Below are 22,057 nucleotides of genomic sequence, written 5' to 3'. Positions count from 1 at the left end.
CCCTTTCCCCTCCCCCGCCCTGTTTATCTAAGGCCGCCAACATTCCATCGAGGCGCTGGACTGGTTAGCCAATGACGGGCAACGGGATCGGCCCGCCAGTCAACCTAAGACAGGGACACGGCCTTTTGCTGCCGCGCTTCCCCATGACGGGTAAGACTGGCCACCTGTGTGGCACGGGCATTGCCCGGCTGGGCACAATCCCGACCTAAGACAGGCACAGTCCCCCTCCCTCCTCAAATCAAGCTTTTCGGAGGAGCTTAATAAAAACAAAGGGGGAAATGTGGGAGGAAGGGTGCCCGGCTTGCCACAGTAGCAAACGGTGCGGCAAGAAGTGATACCGCCTCTGCCCACTGGGCCTAGATAAGGTGACCACGCCTGACTAGGCCTTTGCTGCTAACGGCTGGCCGGCGCTGCCCTCCCCCTTTCTATCTCCCGCCTAGCCCAACATCCGGCCAGCTCTCACTCCCCCTTTCCCCTACCCTATTCCAAACCTCTCCGCCAGCCCTCTGCCTAGCAACCGCTTACAATCACCTATCAGGAAGCAGTACCCGCCCGCACCTATCAAATCCCTCCACGCAGTCCCTAACCCTATAAAGCTATGTCCCCTTCCGCAATAAACCGGACTTGCGTACCAGACCTGGTCTCCGCGGCATTCTTTCTCCCCTCGCCGCGCGTCCTCCACGCCTGAGAGCCCCTCTGAGGCTGTCTGCCGCAGCCTCAGACGCCTTTGCAGCCAGCTGACCCCTCCAAACCCCCCCGTCAGCGTCGGGGTGCAAGCCGCCCCAGCCGCAGGTCAGATTAGTGACCTTTGTGCTTCTGTCTGTGTCAGCTCAAGGCTAGTGTTGGAGTTGTGTCCTTATGTAGAGTGGAATTACAGCTGAGCTGGAGCCCTCCCTTGCCATTGGCAAGGGGGTGAAATGATTCTGGGGCAAAAGCTGAGGAGTCTGGATGTTTGCGGAGTCTAGATGTTTGTGCATGCTCTGCTGTCTTGTCTCTGGTCTGGCCCTTTGCCGGGGCTTGGAGGCCATCTGTGTCCGCGCCACGCACCCAAGTTTGTTGGGGATGTCCCAGTCAGGGTGGCTGGGTCCCTGGGAGAGTTGCCAAATTTGAGTAGGTTCTGTCTGCCCATTTTGGCTGAAAGCTGGAAAGGGGGGAGCGGCTTGCCCCTTTCCAGTGAGTCCACCCTTCTATTCATAAGCTGCATTCCTGTTTGTTGTGCACCCGACTGCCTGGAAGGGGGGGAAGTGAAGGCGGTGAAAAGCAGAATCAGAATAAATGCAGTAAAGTTCCCTCCTTAGGGTGTCAAAGCCAAAATACGTTTGCATTCTGCTCAGGTTCTTAGAAGGTATTGTAGTAACCTTAAGTAAGAGAATGTGTTCTGTGAAGGTAAAATTTGTCTTAAGGGTATAAATATAAGGGTTTTACAAAGCATTGTTTAAGGTATTTAAGTGGCTAATTGCAGAAAGTCATTATTTAACAAAACTGAATTGATAATAATAATAATAAAAGGCAATTTTATAACAAACTTATTCGGCAGCCAATCTCCCCTGCCAACTTACTTCCAAAAAAACTGTTTCTGGTATTACATGCTACTAAGTATTTAAAGTGAAGAAAAGTTCATTATTTTAACAAACTTGTTTAGTATTAATGGCAATTATATGTTGTAAGAAGTTTGCCTGGTAACTCAGTATGTGGGATATATGGAGTGTGTTTTTATTGTTAAGGAAACAGAAGATGATTTTGTCCTAAGATAAAATGATTGATTATTGGAAAGAGTAGAGTGTGGGACAGAACCTGAATGAATACTGAAAGTGTAGAAGGTTTGTGGAAGGGAAATTTTTATGATTAAATTGAATAAGATCAATATATAAAGAAAATCTTTTATCAATAGCTTCTTGTGCTTTAACCTCATCATATCCTCAATGTTTGAAGAAGAGTCTTACCTCTTTTAAAAGAACATTTTATGTTCTAGAAATCAAATCCTGAAAAGTAGCCTTTTATTTCAAACTAACTGCAAGAGATTTATTCTTTTACTTTAAAGGAAAATTAAAGTAATGGTTAAGTTCATTTAATATGTTATATGTTGAATGAAAGGTATTTAAAGGTGTTATAAAATTAATAGGTTTTTTAAAAAAATTAATTAAAACTGTAACTAAGAGTTAAAATCATTTATAAATGCATTTATATTATAAAACAGTGGAAAGACAATAACTGAGCTTATAGCTGGGTGAATTTAGCCTGAAACTATTATTTAAGTGTAAATTCTACACTAACCTTTCCTTTGTTTATGGTTACTTCAAGCCTAACCTCACCCTTTGCCTTTGCCTATGGTTATTTCATAATTGAGAAGAGCTGGGACATCACTGTCTCCTCTCCTGATATTAGTAACCCTTTCTCTCATGAATTCAAGTGTAAACTAAATAAATTGCTGCCTGATAGAATAAGGTTAAATGGCCACTGGAGTTTTATTATCTCCAAAATCAAAAAGGGGGGTGGAGGGGGAGAAGTCTCCTGCCTTGACGGTCAGTGTTCCTAAGAGTGGCAATTCATGAGAGAAAGCAGTCTGTCTCCCTGAGGCTTCAAATAGCCTCAGTAAATATATATAAAGTTAATCTTGTTGCTTATCCAAAATTCTGCTAATTTCAAAGTAAAATATAAAGTTCTAAAACAAAATGGTGCTAAGGCATTGAGAACATTTTGGTTATTACAATCCATTAAGTAAGAAAGAAAATTCTTGTGGTAAACTGCATGGTCATAGTGCAAATTAAGAAGAGTTTCAAAAGTCTTTGAAAAGTTTAAAGTAACTAAAGTCATGTTGTTGTGTCAAACTATTCATGTCTGCCTATTTGCTCAAATTGTTGAGGTTAAATATGCAGTTATATAAGTAATATGTATTTCTGGACCCCTAATTAATTAAGTTAAACAGTATATAAAATAATGCAAATTACAAGTAATATCAATGAGTTGTGTTTGTGTCTAACTCTTTGTGTCTGCCCATTTTTAAAAAAAAGCTCAATGTATGTCTTCATACATCAGGATAATATCAAATTAACAAATAAAAATTCTTAAAAGAGGTCTATTCAAATTGTTAAAAATTAAATATGCAGTTATATTTATAAATATTCTTAAAGCCCAAATTGAACTAAGCAGGATGAAAAAGTCATAGAAATCTGATTATGGAAACAATTGGGAAAGGGCCTCCTCTTTGCAAGAGCTTTTAAGGCAAGACTAGGTGTGGCAGATTAAACCTATCTTACTAGGCTAGGGAATTGAGAATCAGTTTGCCTGGTAATTTCCCAGTTTAAACCTTTGTCAGCCATAAATTGCAAAAAAAAAAAAAAAAAAAAAAACAAAACACACAAAGATTAGGTTAATTTTCACATAAGAAAAATGTTGATGTAACCTGGCGGCCTGCTGCCTCAGTCTCCCACTCCCGGGTTGGACAGCAGTGGAGACCAGTTTAGGCCAGTCCTATGGGCAGTGGAAGGATGCCCAAGAAGGAGCTAACTAAGTCGGTGCCATTTCAGCACTAAATTCTATTCCTTATTTGAAAAAGGGGGGAGCAGGTAAAAACTAAAATGGTTGGAATGTGATAGAAGAAGCAGTTAAATCAAACTTTTGCGTGGGAAAGTTAAATCTCAGATAAGCTGTAACTTCTGAAGTATCCAATCTATGGAAAAACAGGAAGAGCTTGCATGCTAGGCTTAGGGGTATAAATTGTGTCATTTTTCTTTGTTCGTGGCACCAGCCATATCTGGCTCTGCACCCCTTCTTGCAAGATTGAGAATAAATTATTTTCTTCTCCACAATCTGGTGAGCCTTAATTCTTCCAGAAGATTTCTTTCCAATGAAATAAAGGTAATTAGTGGCTCTATTAACAAATTTCAGTAAGTAAAGGAAAGTCCATAAAAACTATGGAGAGATCTTTCCTGGGTTATGATTTTAAAAAAATTAAGTAATTGTGTAATGTGTTTTAAAACCTGGTAGTCAGTATGCATGTGTTTTAAAACCTGGTAGTCAGTATGCTTTTAATTTAATAATTTTGATAACTTAAAGAAGTTTTTAGCTTCCTGTAAGGGAAAAAGAGAACATTCCTTGCATAAACTATTATGGTTTCAATTTTATTTAACTTGAGTGTAATCTCCCATAGTTAATTTATAAACTAAATTAACATTATATGTACAAAATCTTTAGAGTAATGAAATTTGTAAGTTCACATTGGTGAAATTAGGCTAAAGGAAAAAGATTGTAGATATGCTCTCTTAAATAAAGAGTAAATTTCTTTCATTGGTAATTGTAATTTAGTAAGTTTATTTAAACATGAGGTGTCTAGTCAATGCGGTTATAGTCAATTATAAAGAGTTTGTAAAACATCTTCCAAACTGAAAATGTTTAAATAATTCTAGTTGTAGAAATCATTGTTAACTAAAGAAACTTAGATTGGTATTGGTAGCAGAAATAACTTCATGATAATAAACCTGTCTGAAGGCCACTGCAAAATACACATTTAAGTAAATGGTAATAAAAAGTTGTCTTGATTCTATTGGAAATATTCTGTTTTCATTCTAACAATGAAAAGTATTTTTCCTCTATTACTAAAGTAAAGTACCTACTGTTATCTTCATAGTAAAATTGTGTAAGTAAATAGTCATTTGATATATGTATTGCATTAAGTTGTTTAAAATATATATAAAACAAGGAATAAACTTTAACATTGTCAAACTCTTGTGCATTCGAACCAGGCCTTGTATACATTACAGGTGGCCTCTCCATGTGAGTTATTGGCTAGGCTGGTCGCTGACCCCTCAATTAAAAATATGTGCTATATCAGTCTCTGGTTCTGCTCCTGAAGTTGATGGAAACTATATTGCAGTTTCAAGCTCCTGCAGCCAATAATGACTCGGTACAGCCAAGTGTACAATGGATATCGCCTCCAGACTGGCACTGTTCCATGGTGCCAGAGAGCACTATGCACCAGGCTAGTAGAATACTGGAAAATCTCTGGAATACTGGAAGGATGCTGCAACTTGCTCACTGCGTTGAAGAACATGCTAAGTGGAGCCATGATACCAGGAGACTGTAAGTAAAACTTAAACACAATTGGCATTATGGCCTGCTCTCATGGAGAGATAACATGTGAAGTATTACAAACCTGAAACTCAAAACTAATAATGGCAACTCTGAATCCTTATGCATTAAGTAATACATTAGTTAATATTAAGTGCTGCACTTTTATCCTGTACTAAATATATGCCTAATAATTGTAATGTTATCTTTTCTATTTTGGATCAAGTGCAGAAGTATATTAGACATGTTAAATTCCTGGTAAAATCATTTTCTAAACAGTTAATAACATGTCTATAGAATAAGGTGGCAGTCTCAGCCAGTCTCAGTCAACTTCTATATTCTGCTGTACTCTGCTGTGTAGCAAAAGTGAGGCTTGCTTGCTGATGGTGAGTCACCTATTGAACAAGTCAAAATTGCTAGAAATTGTACAATGAAAACCAAGGTGTAAAAATCTTTATTCTGTAGTTCTGATCACTCCCACAGGTGAAAACTAAGAGTATTTCCAAATTAGTGTTCTAATCCTGAGTGAAGCCAGTTGCCCAAGGAGTGCCAGTTCACCAGGAGCATCTGACAGAGCGAATGAGTGTCAATCATTGAACAGCTTGGAATGTGTCTTCAGACAAAGCTAAGTGTCTGTTGCAATTTCTCTCTAAAGATGGATAACTTAAAAAAGAATATATATGCTGTTCCCACCAGCTTTTAAGGAATGCCATCTTTATAGGCATCTAATCTTGTCTATCTCTGTAATCCAGTGTGTCCTCTTTTAAAAACGGGTATTCCAAATTTTTAATTAAGTTTGTTTCTTTCAGAGTGAACATCTTATTAACCATATGAAAACTTCATCCAACTTCGTACAGAATGCCAGATCCATCTTCCTCCAGTTAGAATAAATTAAAGAGTTTTTACACCTTATTAGGCAATGACTACAGCCCATGGCCAGCAGGAAGCAGTTACAGAAAAGAGATCGTCTCCCTTCAGCACCCCTTTTAAATTAAAGGTGTAAACTCTTTAAGAGTAAAATAAAAGTAATAGATGGATCTGGAACCTGACTGGAAATCCACGTGAGTGCCAGTGGCAGCAGAATAACTGCAGGAGGCCCCTGCCCAAGATTCTGCTGTCCAGAATGAAAAGCTCTAAACTTCTAAAAACAGTCCTGGATGCTGTACTAAAGACTGATAAATAATCAATCAAAACAACAAACAGCCATCCACCTCATAGCTCCAACAATAATTATGCCAAAGCTTAGCAAGTTAATCTTTGGCAGAAAGGGGGGAATGATGTGGGCTATGGGTGGAAGGCTCTTTGTCTCTTCAGAAATAACTAAGCTGTTTGACTTGTGTCTCTTCAGAAATAACTAAGCTGTTTGACTTGTGAGTGTGGAAAGATAAGAGGCTGCAGTCCTGCCCTTAGGGAAAATGGCAAACAGGCTCCAGTCCCAGGAAATGTTTAACAATGCAAGAGCTGTAAACTTTAAGTATTTAGGGGACATGCAAAAACCAAGGCTTATCTAGCATGTCTGGAGTCCTTGCTAAAAGCTTACCTAAGATGTGGAAGAGATATATGCTAATTGAAGCCTATTGAGAACTGAAACAAAGGGACCATTTGGCCTTTCCTCTCTGTATAAAAGACGTTTGAATATCTTGTTCGGGGCTCGGGATTCAAAGTGAAAGCTCCCGAGTCCGGCCGGCCGTCAATAAACCATTTTTTCCTTCTCAAAATCATTCCTGAGTACTGGCCTCTCTATACTCAATTAATTGAACTTCTCTTAAATTCCACAACAGTTTCACATATCCCTGATATTGTTCCTTTTTTATCTTTCCCTTTTTATACTGAAATAATTTTAAACTTCCAAAAACACCGCAACAGTAATAGAGTTACCATATACCTATCATTTACCCTCCCTAATATTAACATCTTACATCATCAAAATGCAATTATCAAAATCATGAAATTAGCACTGATATGATACTTTTAACTATGGGAGTATTATTGAAAATTAATTTATTGCTATCTTAGGTAAAAGTCCTACTCATATGGGTACTGGGCACTAAAAATTACACGAACCAAATGGAAACATGCATTTCTCTTGTCCCACTGAACTATAAATATGAAGTATTATCAGGCCCAGGGACATGAATGAAATCCCACCTATGATACTGATGTAAATGGGAATCTGTCCCTACTCCCACCCTTTTCCCCTTTAACTTTTGATTAGCTTATTGGAAAAGTAGATGGATTGCAAATGTTAACTGAGGATTACAGAAAATTAAATGAATTTTTGTTAACTGTAGCTAGTGCATTGACTAACATCGTTTCTCTATAGGAAGATCTTTCTAAATCACACACTGATATCATTTTAATAATTTTACTAATTCATTATTTTCAATCCCAATACATTTTAGACATTGTTTTAGTTTCCCAGCTGCTAAAACAAAGACCACATAATGGATTGATTTAACAACAGGAATTTATTGCCTCATGGTTTCAAAGGTTAGGAGGCTTGCTTTCTCTCTGGTTTGGAATCTTCTGGCTGGCTGGCAATCTTTGGGGTTCTTTGACTTTTCTGTCACATGACAATGAACATGACGGTGTCTTCTTTTTCTTCTGGGTTCTGTTGTCATCCATCTTCTAGCTACTCCGGGTGACTTCTTTTGCTTACAAAGACTTCATTCAGTTTGGCTATACCTTAACTAATAACATCTTCAAAGGTCTTTTGAAATTTGAAGTCACCACCCAGGTAGCCCACCCAGATAGCCAGTCAAGCCCCTCATGTATTACATTTGACCTAGTATAAAATAAAGCCCATTTGTGCTAAACCCACCCCATCAGGTTGAACAAACCCTCATCCGATCAATAGGAGTCAAGCCAACTTCCTTTTATGTCCATGAAAATTGCTTGATGTCCTTAGAAGCCTGAAGCTACTGACATTTTTGCAAGTGATCTGTCTTCATTGCTGTAGCAAGACTTTGGTGTCCCAGAATAAGATGTCGTAATCTGCAAACTTGACTCTGATTTTTCTTTCAACAATATCAAGATGGAATTTAAACAGGTGTCCTAAATCTAAATCAAAAAGTAAAATTACTTATTATATTGATGAGATACTGAAGCAATTGTTTCTGAAGCTCAGTCTTTCCCTATTGTATTTGTAACTAAAAGGCAATGGGCTATTAAACATGGAAAAGTTCAGGGGTCCACTCAGAGAGAAATCTTTCTAGGAATGTCATTATCTGGAGTAACCAGAGAAATTCTACCCTACATTAAGCAGAGTTCAGAAGGGGGAAAGGGAGAATCACCTTCCTGCTTCCTTGAGTGCAGATTGCAATTAGATTGCTGATTGCTGCAGCAGCCCAGGTAAATTCTTTATAATTTCAGTGTCCCTAAATGGGACAACTTGTAACAATTTAAACTGCAGCGGTTACTTCAGGAGGTGGAAAGGGGGCTCACTCTATTAGCCAGAATTCTCTAGGGAAACAGAATCAGTAGGACATATATATATATCTATAGATACAGATATAGATATAGATAATGCAAATATGAGATTTTTAAAAAATATCTTTTAAAATATTGGCTCCTGTGACTGTGGGAATGGGCAAGTCCAAATTCCATAGAGCAGGCCACAAGCTGGGGACTCTGATGAGGGTTTTCGATGAATTCCCCAGGAGGAGCTGGCTGGCTGAAGTAGAGAGGGAAATTTTCCCTTCTGATTGCTGAAATCATCACTTCTCCTTTTAAAGCCTTTAATTGATTGGATGAGACGTCTCTCATTGTTGAAGGCAATCTCCTCAGTTGATTGTAGATGTAATCAGCCATAGACGCAATCTATTTCCTGATGATTTAAATCCATGAAATATCCTCACAGTAATTGTTGAAGAAAAGGAGGGGGGGGTGGGGCTCACTGGGACACAGAGACTGATTGCAGGCAGAAAGTTCATTGGGAAGCTCTCTCAATGGAGGGGATCTGAAGAATAGACTTCAGCTTCCCTGCCAGCATGGCAGGGGTCTGAAGAGAGACTTTAGCCCACTTCTGGAAAGGGGGGATTTGAATTTATATAGTACATTCCTAGGCAGGGAGATGAAAGGAGGGGGTTGAGGGTCTGAGTGAGGTGCAGGGGCCCAAAGGAAGCTCTAGAGGTGAAAAACTTTCCCTTGTATGGCTAGAGGGCAGTGGGTTAGGCAGTTATGTTGTCTTGGAATGCTGAAGGAACAGGTGTTGTTTTGCTTTGCAGGGAATGAAGGTCTATATCTCCCTTTACTCCCATTTCCATGTGGTTTCTTTGTTCAACCTTTGAGGAAGTGTCGTGATTTCAGACACATAGACTATGAGGGGGGGCTTTTTTTTCCTCAATGGATGTCAGGGGAACTGAGTCACAGCTTGTTAATTATTACAAACCTAGAGAGAGGGAACCTCTAACAGTAATAATCAGGCCAGTGCTTGTTTGACCAAAAAATGGACACCATGACCTGACCATGAACTTAACCATCACACTCACAGAACTCTGAGACCCGGGGTCTAGACTGATATCTTTTTTTTTTTTAAGATTTATTTTATTTGTTTCTGTCCCCTTCCCCCTCATTGTCTACTCTCTGTGTCCATTTGCTGTGTGTTCTTCTGTGTTTGCTTACATTCTTGTCATGCAGCACCAGGAAACTGTGCCACTTTTTTGTTGTTGTGCCATCTTGCTGCGTCAGCTCTCCGTGTGTGCAGTGCCACTCCTGAGTAAGCTGTGCTTTTTTTCACATGGGGTGGCTTTCCTTGTAGGGTGTGCTCCTTGCGCATGGGGCACCCCTACGTGGGGGACAACCCTGCGTGGCACGGCACTCCTTATGGGTGACAGCACTGCATGTGGGCCAGCTCACCACATGGGTCAGGAGGCCCTGGGTACCACACCCTGGACCTCCCATATGGTGGGCGGATGCTCTATCAGTTGAGCCACAACCACTTCCCATAGCCTGATATCTTTTGACTCCTAGGTGACTGGCAGGCTCACTAAGGTTTGAGAAACTGTGAGCTCAAACCTATTGTGCTTGTTTAATCCTCTGTGGCTCCAGGAAGAGCACCAAACTACCATGGGCTTGAGTCTCCCACCTCTAAAACAAAGTTGTTTTTCATTTGCTGGGCATTCTCCACATGCTTCACCCTCCTGCATCCTGCTCTGTGCTCAAGGATGTTGAGCTGTATAGACTCCAGGCCCATAAGGTTGGTTTCAGCCAAAAAGAGGTATTCCCAAGGCATTTGCAGCAAAAGGAAATTGAGGACAAGCTGTTTATGTTCCTCCTTCCTGCCAGGTTATGGTAGGCTGCCTGCCTCCCACTATGAAGACTCCAGCTCTTGCCAGGCTGTTCTCTCCATACTGCAACTAAGTTATGGTAACTGCCTCTGCTCCTTGACCCTTCAGGTCTAGGATAGTAACGTCTTTCCAGGCCCAGGGTTCTGCACCAACTCTTGTTGACTTTATTAAACCTTGTCGATGTATTTGCAAGTAGTCACTTCATTAAACTCTTCTTAAATTACCAGTTTGAGTAAGCCAGTATTTCCTGTCAGAACTCTTATACAGCCTAATATTGACAAGGCCAGTGACTAGAATTGTTAGTTTACAGGGGAAGAAAACTTTATTTATATATATAAATTTTACTTGTATACCGTACAGCATAAAACTTTATAAAGTTGATAAAACAAGTTAATACACAGATACATAGTAAAACACAGCCAAAAACTACATTTAAAAATATTTTATCCTCATCCTATTCTTCCAGTTCTTCTTTTCTGGCCTTGCCTCAGTCTATTTTTTTTTTGGTCATAAAAAATGTATTAACATAAAATTTACCTCTTTAACCATTTTTATGTGTACAATTCAGCGGCATTAATTAAATTCCTAATGTTGTACAACCATCACCACAATCTATTTCCGTAATTTTCATCACCCTAAACAGAAACTCTGTACCCATAAATAATTCCCCATTCTTCCCTCCGTCCAACCTCTGGTAAACTCTGATCTACTTTCTGTCTCTATAGATTTGCCTATTCCAGATATTTCATGTAAGTGGAACCATACAATAGTTGTCCTTTTGGGCCTGGCTTATTTCACTTAGCATAATGTTTTCAAGGCTTGTTTTCTATAGTATATATCAGAACTTCATTGCTTTTTATGGCTGGATAATATTTCATTGTATGGATATACCGCATTTTGTATTTCCATTCATCTGTTGGTGGACACTTGAGTTGCTTCCAACCATTGGCTGCTGTGAATAATGCTGCTATGAACATTGGCGTACAATCTGAGTCCCTGTTTTCAGTTCTTTGGGATATATGCCTATGAGTGGAATTGCTGGGTCCTATCATAGTACATGTTTACATGTAATCAACTTACTGATGATTTCTAAGGAACTGCCAAACTTTTCCACAGTGACTGCACCATCATTTTATATTCTCACCTGCAGTGTACCAAAGTTTTAATTTTTTCACATCCTTGCCAACACTGGCTATTTTCCACTGTTTTATAATGGCCATCCCAGTTGATGTGAAGTGGTATCTCACTGTAGTTTTGATTTGCATTTCCCTAATGGCTAATGCTGCTAAGCATCTTTGCTTGTGTTTAATGGCCATTTGTATATCTTCCTTGGAGAAATGTCGATTCAGATCCTTTGCCCATTCTTTAAACTGGGTTGTCTTTGTTGTTGAGGTGTATGAATTCTTTAAATGTTCTGGATATTAAGCCCTTAGCAAAGATATGACTTGTAAATATTTTTTCCCAGTCTGTGGGCTGTCATTTCACTTTCTTAGTAATGTCCTTTGCACAATTTTTTTTTCTTAATTTTGAAGAAATCTTATTTCTTTTTCATTTGTTGCTCCTGCTTTTGGTGTCACTGCCAAATCCAAGTTCATCAAGATTTTCCAGTTTAGGGAAGCAGATTTGGCTCAACGGATGGAACATCCGCCTGTCACATGGTGTGGGAGGAGGGGCACCTGGCTTGCCTCAGTGGCAAACAGTGCGGCAAGAAGTGACACCGCCTCTGCCCACTGGGCCTAGACAAGGTGACCACGCCTGACTAGGCCTTTGCTGCTAATGGCTAGCCGGCACCACCCTCCCCCTTCCTATCTTCGGCCTAGCCCAGCTCTCACTTCCCCTCCCCCCTCCCTTAAACCTAATCTCTTAGTACGCTGTTTGCCCAGCAACAGCTTACAACCACCTATCAGTTTAGTAACAGTGTCAGCCTATCAAGAGTTAGCACATACTCTACTGGCCAATCACTAGCCCAATGCCAGAACATTGCCTTATATGGAAACAGCATTTGCCCTAGCCAATCAGAACCCGCCACACCACTCCCCAATCCTATAAATCTGCATCCCCTTCCACAATAAACCAGACTTGTGCCATCAGCCTGTCTCCGCGACTCCTTCCTGGGCCGTGCGCCCTCCACGCCTTCGGAGCCCCCGAGGGAAGCCTCAGCGGCTGTACGAGGCTTTCTTCCCCATGCCAGGGACCCCTCTCGTCCCACAACGGGACCCCACTCGTCCTGCAACAGGGACCCCGCTCGTCCCATAACAGGGACCCCCGTTTCGTCCCTCAACATGGGAGGTCCAGGGTTCAAACCCAGGGCCTCCTGACCTGTGTGATGAGCTGGCCCATGCGCAGTGCTGATGCATGCAAGGAGTGCTGTGCCATGCAGGGGTGTCCCCTGCATAGGGGAGCCCCACACACAAGGAGTGCCGCCTGCAAGGAGAACTGTCCAACACTAAAAAAAGCGCCACCTGCCCAGGAGTGCTGCCACACACACAGAGAGCTGACACAGCAAGATGACACAACAAAAAGAGACACAGATTCCCAGTGCCACTGACAAGAACCCAAGCGGACACAGAACACACAGCGAATGGACACAGACAGCAGACAACTGGGCGGGGGGGGGGGGGGGAAGGGGAGAGAAATAAATTTAAAAAAAATACATCTTTAAAAATAAAAAAGATTTTCCAGTTTATTTTGTTCTGAGTTTTATAGTTTTAGCTCTTAAATTTAGATCTTTAAATTTGGAATTAATTTCTGAATATGGTGAGAGGTAAGGGTCCAACCTTATTCTCTTGCATTTGGCTATCCAGTAGATAACTCTTTTACTGATTACTTACTATAGGTATATCATTGCAGTGGTTTATGTTTTTGTTTTTTTTTTTAAATGAGTGATTCTTTTCTATATTAAAAAAATTATAAAACTTATGCTTATAATAAAAATGTAAACAGTAGAAGAAGGCATCCCTAGAAAAGTCATTTCTCCACTTCCCAGTCCCACTCAGGAGTTTCTGTATCATTCTAGAACTCTTTATGCACATAAAAGCATAAATATTTTTCAGTCAAAAAACCACAGGACTGGGTGTAGTTCAGTGGTTGAGTGCCTGCTTCCCATGTATAAGGGCACAGGTTCAATCCCCAGTACCTCCAAAAAAATTAAAAACAAAACAAAACAAAAATGAGATCACATTATACATATTTTTTACAACATACATTTTAAAAAACAGCCACCTTTCATGAACGTCTTTCTTTTTTTTCCTTTACTGGCTTTTTTCTTTTTCAATTAAAGTTAATAGATCACAAGGAATGTTACATTAAAACACAAAAAAACAAAAAATATAAGAGGTTCCCATATAACCTGCTCCCCACCCCCCACCACATCATTTTTATAAATTGTAGTTTTTTGAAGATACATACATCACAAAAAAAAGTTACACTAAAAAATATAAGAGGTTCTTGTATACCTCCCACACCAACAACCTCCCTCATCATTGCGGCACACTCCGCACTCGGTGAACACATTTTGGGGCACTGCTGCACTACACAGATAATAGTTTACCCTGTAGTTCACACTCTCCCCCAGTACATTCAGTGGGTTATGGCAGGATATATAAAGTCCAGCATCTGACCCTGCAATATCATTAAGAACAACTCAAAATCCCAAAACTGCCCCCACATCACATCTCTTCTACTCTCTCCCTGCCCTCAGCAACTACTGTGGCCACTTTCTCCACCTCCATGCTAAAATTTCTTCTATTACTCATCACAGTAGTTTTATAGTAGGATATCAGTAAGTCCACTCTAGTCCATATTTTATTTCTCCATTCTGTGGACCCTGGGATGATGATGTCCTCTCCACGTCTAGATCAAGAGGGGGCTTAGATTCCACATGGATGATGAATGCAATTCCTCTGCTTTCAGCTGTAGCCCCTCTTGATTCCCCGGTGTGGTGGTTGACCATCTTCACCTCCTTGTTAGCTGACCTGGGTAAGACCAACGAACCAGAGAGTAGGAATGGCCACTCTGCTGAGGCTCAGGGCCCAGCTGGTACATGGGCAGCCCAGAGATTCAAGTCTCCTGAGTATGGACCATCCCTAGCACCAACCACAGGTTCAGTTAAAGTGACAGAAGAGGTATGTGTAGAAAAGTCACATCTGAGCCTAGTTCCATTCACACTCAGGAGCACAAATTCCACAGTAGGGCCCTCTGACATGGCACAGAGCTCCAAATCCATCTGCCATGACTATATACCCTGTGGATCTCCATAGCTTTCAGGAGAACCGGTATCTAGGGTTGTATCTACTTTGGCTTTTTCTGGGGTCCTGTTGAGGTGTGCATAAGCGCGACCCCTCTGATGGCCTCCGGTCTCTTTTTGGAAGACTCTTAGCCGTATCAACTCAGTTGTCTTTGCCATTTCCCCCTTTTATTCAAGGTCGAAGAGCAGTTTTTCACACTTGATCCAACATGTAGGCTAAGATATTCTGCTGACCCTTTTATTCGAGGTCTCTTTCTAGTTACTTCTCCAGTTAGTGATTGGTAGTAATCCCTCCGCACCAGGGAGGCTCATCATGTCCCACCTTGGGGGAAAGGTAATGATTGCAGTGTTTTTACATGTTAGCTCATTTAGACCTCACAATAGGCTTTTACAGATAAAGAAACTGGATTCAGAGGTTTAATCATGTATCTTGCTAAAGATCATCTACCTATTAAACAGTACCGTCAGACTGGAACCGAGGTAGGTCTTAACCCGACACACATTAACTTGCTCTTGAAGTGTCTTAGGAACCATTATTAGTAGGAAATACTGCTTGGTAAGCAAGAGATTGGGGTGGTAAGAGAGTAATTAAGGCCAGGTTTCTCTGCCGCCCAGGTGCAGAGGGAGGAAGCCTGTACAAGCCACGCTCTTCCTGTAATCTGATCACCTGAGAAGCCCTTTTAAACTCCAGATTCGTGGAGCAGCCAGCATTTCTCCCAATCCTTTAGCTCTCAGACTTTGTACCTGTTTTGACATTTACCACACTGGATTGTAGGATTGGTAATAATTAACACTTTCCTTCATTCCAATTACTGGATTTGCACAAACTCTAGCAGGCTTCACCCAGCGGTTTAGAGAATGTCCTAAAGCCCCATCGGTTTGCGTGGTGCGAAAGGCTCCACCCACGACTGCTTCCCAGGAAGGTGAAAGGCACCAGGCCTGATTCTGCATTCCGCCGCTCAGCCCGCCTCTTTTAGGCCAGAGCCGGGATGGCAACTTCGGTGACGCTGGAGCCCGCGGGCCGCAGTCGCTGGGACGAGTCGGTGCGGATCACGGTGCGCGGACTGGCCCCGGGGCAGCCCGTCACGCTGCGCGCGTCCCTGCGCGACGAGAAGGGCGAGCTCTTCCGAGCCCACGCGCGCTACCTCGCGGACGGCTCCGGCGAGCTGGACCTGACGCGCGCACCCGCGCTGGGCGGCAGCTTCTCGGGGCTCGAGCCCATGGGGCTCTTCTGGGCCCTGGAGCCCGAGAAGCCCTTCCTGCAGCTGATGAAGCGGGATGTGCAGACGCCTTTCGCCGTGGAGCTGGAAGTGCTGGACGGCCACGACCCTGAGCCCCAGCGGCTGCTGTGCCGGACGGTGCACGAGCGCGACTTCCTGCCGCCCGGGGTGCGGAGGGAGCCGGTGCGCAGGCGCCGGGTGCGCGCCACGCTCTTCCTGCCGAGGGGTGAGCAATCGGTCCAGCGGGCTGCTCCAGAGAGCGTAGTCGAGTCTGGTGAGCCCAGGCGGCCCGTTGCCTGACCCGGGAACTCACGTGGCTGTGGGATTACCCTGTGGTTCCACAGGTCCAGATCCTGTGGTCCAGATCCACGGGTTCTGGGTAGAAGCAGCTGGTCCCTGTGGCCCAGATCCACGGGTTCTGGGTAGAAGCAGCTTTTCCTAAGTTTCTTGGCACTTTCTAGAGGCAGTGTCCCTCCTCTAGTTGTATGCTAAAGTGTGCGTTCAGCAAGTATTTATTGGGCTAAGTGCCAAGTCCACGGCTGTGTTTCAAGTCTCACTTTAGGCAATGGGTTCTTCCGATCTGAAAGGGATTTTTTAGCCTTTTTTTTTTTAAGATTTATTTTTATTTCTCTCCCCTTTCACGCGCCCCCGCCCCATTGTCTTCTCTCTGTGTCCATTTGCTGTGTGTTCTTCTGTGTCCACTTCTATTCTTGTCAGTGGCACCAGGAATCTGTGTCTCTTTTTTTTTTCCCATTTATTTTTATTTTTTTATTTCTCTCCCCGCCCCCCCCCCCCCAGTTGTCTGCTCTCTGTGTCCATTCACTGTGTTCTTCTGTGACTCATCCCATCCCTAGCAGCAGCACCAGGAATCTGTGTTTCCCTTCATTGCATCATCTTGAGTCTGAGCTCCGTGTGTGCCCTGATGTTCTTGGGCAGGCTGCACTTTCTTTCGTGCTGGGCGCCTTACCTTACAGGGCACACTCCTTGCACGTGGGGCTCCCCTACTCGGGGGACACCCCTGAGTGGCAGTGCACTCCTTGTGCACATCAGCACTGCTCATGGGCCAACTCCACACGAGTCAAGGAGGCCTGGCGTTTGAACGGCGGACCTTCCATGTGGTAGGCAGATGCCATATCCGTTAGGCCAAGTTCACTTCCCTTTCAGCCTTCTTTGACACCAAACTTCCAAGGAGACTAAAACCCACAGATAATGACCCATAAGCATTAAACAAACAAACAAACAAACAAAACCCTCCCTGACTGTCCCCTCACTTCATGGGAAACTTGTCTAAGTGATTGGTCCTCAAACTGGTATAATTTTGCCTCTTCCCCTTTCAGGAGCCATTTGGCAATGCACGGAGGTATTATGGGTTGTTACAACTGGGACGGGGTATCCTCTTGGTATCCAGTGGGTGGAGAACAGGGATGCTGTTAAACATCTTGCTGTGCACAGGACAGCACCCAACAATAAAGAATTATCCTGCCCCGAGTGTCTGTAGTGCCAAGGCCGAGAAACCCTGGTCTAAGAGAAAACAAAATGCTTCCGAGGTTATAGCAACCTGGAAACAGGACCCCTTGCCCACCTCTTCCAACCAAATTCCTGACTTAAACCCTTTTTATCTAGAAGTGCTGGCACCGCCAAAGCTCACAATATCCCTAAATGGAATTCTGTAATTATCCTTCAAAAACAAAGACCCGTTTATTATTTTGGAAGTTTGCGGTAACATATATAATATAGCACTTCCCATTTTATCTACTTTCAAGTATACAATTCAGTGGTGTTAATTACATTCACCATGTTGTTGTATTAGTCAGCCAAAGGGGGTGCTGATCCAAAATACCAGAAATCAGTTGTTTTTCATAAAGGGTATTTATTTGGGCTAGGAGCTTACAGATACCAGACCATAAAGCATAGTTATACTTCCCTCACCCAAGTCTATTTTCACATGTTGAACAAGAGAACTGCCGATGTCTGTGAGGGTTTAGACTTCCTGGGTTCCTCTCTTCCTGAGTCTTGCTTCTCTCTGGACTCAGCATTCCTCTCTTCCCAGGGCTTGTTTCTCTTTCCTCTGTGACCTTACTTCCCAGGGCTCCAGCTTAAGACTTCAGCATCAAACTCCAACATCAAAAACCTCCTAATTCTGCTTTTATCTGTGAGTCCCTGCCCACCAAGTGGTGGGGACTCAACACCCTAATGACATGGCCCAGTCAAAACCCTAATCATAATTTAATCACACCCAGGTACAGGCCAGTTTACAAACATAATCCAATATCTATTTTTGGAATGCATAACAATATCAAACTGCTACAGTTGTGTTATCAACACCAATACTCCGATCAAAGCAAGGTTTCTCTGCACCATCCACTCAAATGACCACTTCCTGAGTCAAGAGGGTTTCAAAGGAAAACTAGTTTATTACCTATGGGTCTAAAATCTGTCTCCCCAAACAGCAATAATTCTGAAAGCTTTAGAGTATCAAAAGATAGGTAGGTTTTAAGATAATGTGTATAGTGGCTTGAGATGACTAAATTAGAGATGATCTAATTATTGAGCATGAGCAGATTGATTTCATACCTAGTCAGAATATATGTTAAAAAATGGCGGCCTTAACATGATGATGGCATGATTTTTAGCTTATAATGAGGTATAGGTTACTTATAGGTTAAGGTTTAAGCTACTGCACATATCAGGTGTGTCAATTTTATTAGATCTAGCTCTGCTCAGTAAAATAGCTTAGGGAGGGTTACTTCTGAGCTGACTCAAGTTCCTTCATTAATAAACGTTAAGGGTCGGTCTTTGTGATCTCAAGACTCCCAAGTTGTAAAACTGGATTAAGGGGGTACAAGCAGGACCTGTCACAAGTTAAACATTATATATTATACAATCATTGTCAAAGATCATGGCATCTAGGTTATAGTTCAGTGAGTTTCAGTAATTTCAGCTATTTACTTTTGGCTCTTCTATAATATAGTAGAAAGTAAAAAAAAAATGCATTTATATGATTCAGTAACTATAATCATTTGTTAACATTTTAACTCTTGGTTATATCACCACCATCCAAAACTTTTACAAACCAAACCTACCCACTAAACATTAATTCCCCATATTTTACCCCAGTTCCCTTCCCCTGCATGCATGCGTGCATACACACATACCTTATTCTTACAACTCTTCAACAATTCACAATTTTTAACTAGTGACTGCTTCACTAAATTGTGAATTCCTGTGGCAGGAATTTGATCTTACACAAGGGGTCTGTGAGCTTGACATTCTTGGAGGGACATGTTAGTGCAGTGTGATATATTTATTAAATTATACACTATAGTGTGGACTTAGTAAAGGGTCCGTAATTTTCACCTGACTTAAAAGGGGTTCCATGGAACAAAAAAGTTTAAGAACCCCTGCCCTAGAGGCTTGCACAATGCCAGGAATATAGCTCAATAAATCATACTGATTGATTTAATAAAAATCATTAAAAAACAAACAAGAAAATACACCAAATGTAAGATATGAACTATAGTTAGCAGTAATATTTTGACAATGTTCTTTCATTATTTGTAACAAATGTCCCACAACAATGCAAGGTATTGGTGGTAGGGCAATATATGGGAATCCTGTATGGTACGTACGACTGTTTTTTGTTGTGGTGGTGGTTTTCATTTCTTTTGTTTGTTTTTGTTTTTTGTTTTTAGGAGGTACCAGGGATTGAACCAGGACCTTGTACGTGGGAAGCAGGCACTCAACCACTTGAGCTACATCCGCTCCCCGATCGTTATTGTTTTTAAAGATTTATTTTACTTATTTATCCCCGCCCTTGCCACTTACACCCACTCTCTGCTCTCTGTGTCCATTTGCTGTGCTTTTTTTCTCTGTCTGCTTGTCTTCTCTTCTCGTCTTCTCTTTAGGAGGCACCAGGAACCAATCCTGGGCCCTTCCGACGTGGGAGAGAGGCACTCCATCGCTTGAGCCACCTCAGCTCCTTGGTTTGTTGTGTCTCTCATTGTCTTTTCCTCTGTGTCTCTTTTTTCTTGCGTCATCTTGTTGCATTGGCACTTCACGTGGGCCAGCTTGCCCCATGGGCCAGCTCACCACCTGGGAACCAAACCAGGACCTCCCATATGGTAGATGGGGGCCCAATTACTTAAGCCACATCTGCTTCCCCCACTTGTTTTTTAAACTCACAACTTCTTTAATAAAAATGAAACAAAACAGCAACAACAGCAAAAAAACCTCTCACCACCTGTCATGGTATCTGATATTCCTAGTCAAGTCAGTCTTGTGTTAAAGATTTCTGAGTCTACTATGGTTTCTTTTTTTTTTTTATCCCCCACCTTTGTGGCTTTTTTTGCATGTTCTTCTGTGTATGTATTTATTTATTTTATTTCCCCTCCCCCCTTGTGGCTTGCTTGCTGTCTGCTCTCTGTGTCCATTCGCTGCACGCTCTTTCTCTGTTCTCACTTGTCTCCCTTCTTTGTTGGGTCATCTTGCTGAGTTGGCACTCCATGGCCTCTGCAGGCCAGGCAGTGCTCCACGGCCTGCAGGCGAGCCTGCCTTCACAAGGAGGCGCTGGGACGTAAACCCAGGCCTCCCATACGGTAGACAGGAGCTCATCTGATTGAGCCACAGCTGCTTCTCTGGTTTCTATTAAAGGTTTATTGTTCTCTGCCTCAAAGGGTTTTGTAAATAATGTGGAAGAATTCAATCTTTCAACAAATATATATTAAGTGAAGGACTACAAAGTCAGGCATGGGCCTCACCAGCCTTTATTAGACTTTAAAGTCTAATAGAGTAAACAGGCAATTATACTTGCACCTATAATACATTATGGTATGATAGGAGAAGTACAAGCACAAGGTACTGGGGGAAGAAACCCTCTGACTCAGCTTAGCCTTGTGGGAATCCAGGAAAGCTTCCTGTAGGAAGGGAGATTTAAGCTTAGACTTGAAGGCTGAGGAAGCCAGATCAAAATGGAAGGGAGGAGGCAGAGACTAGTGTTCTAGGCAAACGGGACAGTGTCTATCAATATTCAGAGGCCCAAGAGAACATGGCATATTTAGGGCATAGTGTTCTTTATGGTTGGAGCAGAGGATGTGAGGAAGTGGGGAGTATATTATAATCCACTGCATATGTAGAAATCTTTATAGCACTCAAAGCATCATTCTCAAGTAGATATTCTTTTGAGAACAAAAAGAAAGAAAATTTGGTGGAAAATGTATATGTATATATTATTTCTAATTTGTATTACATTTATTATTTTTGTTTTGTGTGAAAAGTTCTCAGGAAAAAAAAAGTGGCACTTTGTCCTCCCCTTTCTCCCCTGCACGTTATTTTTTTTTAAAAAAAAACAACAACAGTAAAATAAATAGGGTCCTCCTTCCACTGACTGTCCCCCCACCTGCCCTGGCTTCAAAAGCTTTTCTTTGCTGAATGGCAAAATCTGAACCCAAGAATGCTTTTGAGAGTCTAAAGCTCCTTATGGTTTGTTGTGCTCTACAGGCCGAGGGCCCTTCCCGGGAATCATTGATGTGTCTGGAAGTGGCGGTGGTCTTTGTGAATACAGGGCCAGCCTCCTGGCAGGGCATGGTTTTGCCATGCTTGCTTTGGCTTATTTCAGATTTGAAGACCTTCCTGAATATTTGAAGGATATACACCTGGAGTACTTTGAAGAAGCTGTGGACTTCATGCTGCAGCATCCAAAGGTGGGTTCTGGTGCTTTTCTCAATTCAGAGAAGAGGGAGTAGAGGGGTCACAGAGCTGGATCTGTGAGCACTACCAGGAGATGTGGCGCTGGAAGTCTGCTATCAGGCACAAAGACTCCTTCAGAAGTTACTAGGTTATTATTTCTATTTCTACCTGTCTCTTTCCAATTCCTTAAGACTTAATTGCTTAGTGCTCTTTGTAATTCTTGACATAATTCAAAGAGCACTGGACTAAAAATTTGTAAGTTTTGAGTTCTGGTTCTGCATCTACCTCCAAATGACCCTATGATACTGAATAGAGAATTGCTCTCTTTGGAGTTCAATTTTCTCATTTATAAGATTAATAATGAAGCAGAGCAGTTGTAGCTCAGTAGTTTGAGTGCTTACTCCACATGTATAAGGTCCTAAGTTCAATCTCTGGTACCTCCAAAAAAAAAAACATTTGTCAGCAGTTGGTGACATTGGAACAGAGACTGTATTTTTGATGATATTAGGAATCATTAATTTTGTTGTGTGATAATGGCAGTATGGTTTTGT

At 42.0% G+C, this 22,057-nt stretch overlaps 1 protein-coding gene across 7 annotated transcripts in view; it reads left to right on the top strand.

Annotated features, from left to right (window-relative positions):
* The first annotated feature begins 8,975 nt into the window (after positions 1–8,975).
* LOC101441550 (acyl-coenzyme A thioesterase 6) overlaps positions 8,976–22,057 on the top strand; it is a 123,466-nt gene continuing 110,384 nt past the window's right edge. The window contains exons 1-2 of one of the 7 annotated variants that reach the window (XM_058293091.2): positions 8,976–16,095; positions 21,318–21,520. In XM_058293091.2, coding sequence (XP_058149074.1) covers positions 15,591–16,095; positions 21,318–21,520 — 708 coding nt within the window. In that variant the 5' untranslated portion in view covers positions 8,976–15,590. The remainder of the gene's footprint in view (positions 16,096–21,317; positions 21,521–22,057) is intronic. The other 6 variants (XM_058293090.2, XM_058293092.2, XM_004455113.4 and 3 more) reach the window with 6 other exon arrangements.

This window comes from Dasypus novemcinctus, chromosome 3 (genome assembly GCF_030445035.2).
Source record: "Dasypus novemcinctus isolate mDasNov1 chromosome 3, mDasNov1.1.hap2, whole genome shotgun sequence".
Lineage (NCBI taxonomy): Eukaryota > Metazoa > Chordata > Mammalia > Cingulata > Dasypodidae > Dasypus > Dasypus novemcinctus.
Note: the sequence above shows the minus strand (reverse complement) of the source record. Positions and strands in the feature narration are given on the sequence as shown.